Below are 5,000 nucleotides of genomic sequence, written 5' to 3'. Positions count from 1 at the left end.
ATCATCATTATAATCATAATCATAAAATTGATGATAATAATTATTCTTATCTATAAATACCTCATCATTTTAAACATGCACATTAAGCATGTGTTCTCATAAGGAAAAGACTTACCGACCAGCTCTGCCTCGTCTTTGCCTGGCATTAGCAAGTGTGACCCATTCAGGCAACAGTGTCACCAGGTTAGCTTCTTTATCATAATTCTTCATCTTGATACGTCCAGCATTTATCACATATACAATATCATCTATGGTTATACTAGTTTCTGCTATATTAGTAGCTAAAACAATCTTCCGTATACCTGCAAACCCCCAAAAGATCATTTACTTATTAAGTATAACAATATGAATTTCACTTAATCTCACTATCTAATAATCATATCTTTACAAATATATCTAGGAATTATCATATACAATTTCTTTAAAATGAGAGTTTCCTTTACCGTACCTGGAGGTGGTCTATTGAACACTTCCCGTTGGTTGACAGAAGGCATGAGAGAGTGAAGGGGGATTACCAAATGATTACCTGCAAAGATGAGGTTGCATATTCAGCACATGACTCGGAAATTGTTACAGGTAATTTAAAATCAAACACCTGAAGGATTAATTAATTTGTTGTCTAAGATATTTTCTGTCTAATTTTCTATAGTAGGCAGTATATCAGCCGATTCTGCACTTCCAAACTTAGTAGTGCATCATGTATAATCTGCACCAGACTAAACAAAAAAAAAAAATTCTTGTAGACATCCTCCACTATTACTGTACCCTAATGACCACTGCTACCATCGGGCACATATATACTGTGAGGGATAAAAGGTAATAGATCTACCATCAGGGTAAAAGTGCAAGGGAGGGTATCCTCAGACACCAGACCTTTTAAATGAAAAGAACATTTATAAGTCTTCACAGGCTGTACAACAGAGGAGTGTGGAATATATTCTTTAAACATCTACAACAGTTAGCCGAAGAAAAGGAGACTGGAGGAACATAAAAAAAAATGAGAGGGACTTTGACAGATTAACCCGTTCACAACAGATGACATGATATCACATCATGTGGTGGCAACACTTGTCGCCGGGGACATGATATCACATCACGGCTTCTTGTATGGCCAGCACGTCGGGTGATGGTGCATGTAGTTGGTGGCTGCAGTTTGAGTGGGAGAATAGCTTAGGTGTTAGGCCTACAATGTATTGAAATACCTCGGTGCTAAGATCAAGCAAAGACAAAACCAGCATTATCAGACCCATGGACATTCTCACTTCCAGTGTTCTAGCATATTTTACTTACTTCTCAAATATGTATTATATATTAAAGTTGGATTGATAATTGATATATTTATTATCAAATAACATAGTATTCTTTTTCTGTGGAAGGCTATTGCAGAAAACATTAGAGGCATGTAGATTAGGCTATACACACATTTAATTTTATATTTTTTGCATTTCCTGATATGTTAACCTAAAATTATAGCTATAGCCTATTCCTGGACTTATTTTAGATACATATTCAAATTCATACATCATCTAGAATGTCACTTCCAAGATTGACCCATCCTACTGCCTAGTCATGCTGGGGTGGAGGCTAACAATAAGAGGGCATGCAAATAACTCAAACCAAGTAAGCAATGCTGTTAACCACTTAACGACAGGTGACAAGATATCACGTGGCAGAGTTAGCCACCAGGGATGAGATATTTCATCATGGCTATCCTCCTTGCCAGCACGCCAGGTGATCGGGCATATAGCGCTTAGCTTCAGCCAGTGCGGGCGAAATAGCCCAAGGTATTAGGCTTACGTGTTTGAAATATCTCCGTGTTTTGCGTCTCTCCCAAAGTAAAGTATGCGACATGGCAATCAATGTCTACAGATGGATAGAGATTTCCACAACACTGTATGAGGAAATAACCCCAAATAATAAAAATGCAAGGCAATGCACTGCTGTGTGTTATAAGAGGCATTTTCAGCAATCTGAGCAGTGGGGGTTGGGAAGCACAGTGATATCACGGTGGAGGATTCCTAGAGAAATTTACGAGAGATGCTCAATTCAGTTTGAGAGCACCAAGTCAGCTAATAACCTGGCTATCAGAAAATTTAATTTTCATCTGTCACTATATCTATACCTTTATCTATATCCATCTATCTATATATACAAAAAAATAAAAATAAATAATTAAAATATAAAAAATAGTTTAAGATTATCATCAGCTTTCATGAAATGAACACTAGCTATACTTACTCCTAGAAAAACTTCTGTCCCCTTGTATGAGCGTGTGCAACTTTGAAATATCTGCCCAACCTGGCAAGAACACCAGTACAGCTCCAGGCTCTTGGCGGCTGATATGACGCAACAACTCAAGCACCAGGTCCAGATTTAGTTTTTCACTTGTTGTCTTGTACAGTTCATCGAGGGTGTGGCAGGAGTACTTACCGCTCCTTTCCAAATTTCTGTTTGGAAGGAATATATATTATAATAATAATAACCTCTTTTTCCTTTTGTAGCAGCATTCATGGATCTGCTGTATGAAATTGCTAAAAGTTTAGTTCTTTACTTCCTTCATATAGTTAGCAAAAAATGCAATCCTAAAGGAGGTCAATTCAGCACAAAAAGAAAGAGAAGATGTCCCCTTATACTTACCTTATGTAAGGTGCAATCATGCCTTCAAAGTCGTTCTCCTTATTCTTATTGCTTTTTCTTACCCATATAGGTAATTCTCTTTCATCTTCAAACTTGAATCTGAATTGAATGAGAAAAATCTATTTATCTAACAGGCTCATCATGTATTTGAATTTTTCACTCTTTCCTATTTTTCCTTCAACACTGGATAGATAACAAGAAAGTAATCATATCCATCTTCACTCACCTTGTCATTTCAACAACATCTTCAAGATAAAACTCCTTTACCGGATATGTAAAACCAGGAATATGCAGCATGGGACAGCCACCAAAATATTCGGAAAAAAGTTCGGCATTCAGCGTTGCACTCATTAAAATTACCTTCAGATCAGGTCTCTACAAGAAAAATAGAAAAAACTGTTGACAGATACTTCCAACAAACCAAATTCATTCATAGATACAACCTAAGCTTCAGCATCCAAATATCAGACACAAAAAATAAACTAAAATGTTACAAGGCGCAAGATCAAAAATTTCTCTGGTATCAGGAAATCTGAGTTTTATTTCCTTATTCTTCTGGGCATTCCTCTCTATATTACTCAACTCTCTGATCTGGCACAGTATCAAATATTAAATCCTATTTTTGAAATAAGAGCAAAAGCTTATCATGGCTTAAAAATATATAAAGGTTGGATAGGTTAATATCAAAACAAAATATTTACTTATGTAAAAAATCAACACAACTATCAACCCAAGCTTTTACTGCATGAATAAAACAGCATTTTGCTCTGATTTTTCTATATTGTAGCAATGAACCTCCTTAACTCAGAAAATATTAGCAAATGGAGGGCCAGGAATCCCATAATAACTTTTTCTGTAAGACATAGATTAATTCCATACTTAAAAGTTCACATCTATATTTATGGTCATCATCATAAGTTTTTTACTGAGCTATAATGGCTTTTCAATTTGGTCCTGCAGGAGATGCACGTACTCAAATTATGCAACCAAAACTTTGAATGCATACTTACTACTTTAATTAGGTCCTTTGCAATTGCAATAACGAAGTCTGACAACATATCTCTTTCGTGAATTTCATCAAGAACCAGGTGAGACACCTTATTGAGAAGGGGATCACTCTGCAGCCATTGCAGTACAATACCAGTGGTACAAAACAGGATGGAGCCTTCAGACCGGGGTTGAGTGCTGAAACGTAGTTCAAAAATCAATACAATTAGCTTATTTCAACCATGATAGTATTCCTCTTAATATTTCTTTAAAAAAATAGGAGTATACAAATATAATACATGAGACTAAAAACAAATCTTTGACTTATTCACTAATTCAGTAAGAATGCAAATCTTAGCATTATATTCAAAGTTAAATCTAGCAATGCGAGGGCAACTACCTGAAGCCACAATTTTTTCTATGCTGTCATTTTTTTTTTTTTTTTTTTTACCCAGTTCTGAACAGCTGTTACATTTTTTTTAAATACAGATTACTGTACTCTTATCTATAATTTTCTTTTAAATAAAATACTCACGCTTCAAGCCTTATCTGGTATCCCACACTCTTGCCTAAATTTTCTCCACGTTCATCTGCAACTCTCTGGGCAACAGATATTGCAGATATACGCCTTGGTTGGGTGCAAACAATTCTGCAAGTGGATCCTTGTCCATCAGCAATTGCATCTTCCAACAGAAACTGAGCAACCTGTGTAGTTTTACCACAACCTGTTAATTATTAAAATGCCATTAAGAAAAGCAGCATTACCCTAGCAACTGAATCAGAATAGTTGAGAACAATTTTCAAAAATAATGTTAGACCTTGAGTAATTACAAAAAATGAGCTCTATCAATGTAAATATATATTATCATCAAAACACATTTATCTGTTTCAGTTTAGAATCTAAATCCTCTTACTAACCAGTTTCTCCACTTATAACTACAACTTGATTATCTCGCACTGTATCTACAATCTCGTCCCGCATCTTATACGATGGGAGATTCTTACGAACTTGCAACATTTTCTGATATCTGAAATTTATACACATTTTTGGATGAGCCTTTTGCAAAATTAGGATAAAAAATACTGATTGTATGAGAGTAAACAGTATATTAACCCTCTCTGGACAGGTGGTACACTACTGTACCGCTCATTCAAAAGCCCGGTGGCCAGGCGGCACAATATGGTGCCAGCCATTTAATTGATTTAGGCCTAAGCGTTCGAAAGCCCCGGCATTGTGACATGCAAGGCTGGAATGCCCCCGTCGTGAGTGGGTTAAAGAAAGTTCATTGATCAGCCACTCAGAAAGTAGGACAAATTATGAAATGAAATATAAACCTGATTATCTACAAAAAACAATAACAAAACAAATATAAAAC

General features: G+C 35.8%; 1 protein-coding gene across 2 annotated transcripts in view; it reads right to left on the bottom strand.

Moving 5' to 3' along the window:
- Positions 1 to 5,000, bottom strand: part of LOC122264278 (ATP-dependent DNA/RNA helicase DHX36-like) — a 19,070-nt gene that overhangs the window by 3,885 nt on the left and 10,185 nt on the right. For both annotated transcript variants that reach the window (XM_086547754.1, XM_043033097.2), the window contains exons 8-15: positions 4,543 to 4,652; positions 4,160 to 4,349; positions 3,648 to 3,822; positions 2,864 to 3,012; positions 2,638 to 2,736; positions 2,239 to 2,447; positions 449 to 526; positions 116 to 302 (exon numbers count right to left, since the gene is read on the bottom strand). In XM_086547754.1, the coding sequence (XP_086403880.1) occupies positions 116 to 302; positions 449 to 526; positions 2,239 to 2,447; positions 2,638 to 2,736; positions 2,864 to 3,012; positions 3,648 to 3,822; positions 4,160 to 4,349; positions 4,543 to 4,652 (1,197 nt within the window). The remainder of the gene's footprint in view (positions 1 to 115; positions 303 to 448; positions 527 to 2,238; positions 2,448 to 2,637; positions 2,737 to 2,863; positions 3,013 to 3,647; positions 3,823 to 4,159; positions 4,350 to 4,542; positions 4,653 to 5,000) is intronic.

This window comes from Penaeus japonicus, unplaced genomic scaffold (genome assembly GCF_977035675.1).
Source record: "Penaeus japonicus unplaced genomic scaffold, GWHDUDI00000001_assembly GWHDUDI00000019, whole genome shotgun sequence".
Taxonomy (NCBI): Eukaryota; Metazoa; Arthropoda; class Malacostraca; order Decapoda; family Penaeidae; genus Penaeus; species Penaeus japonicus.
Note: the sequence above shows the minus strand (reverse complement) of the source record. Positions and strands in the feature narration are given on the sequence as shown.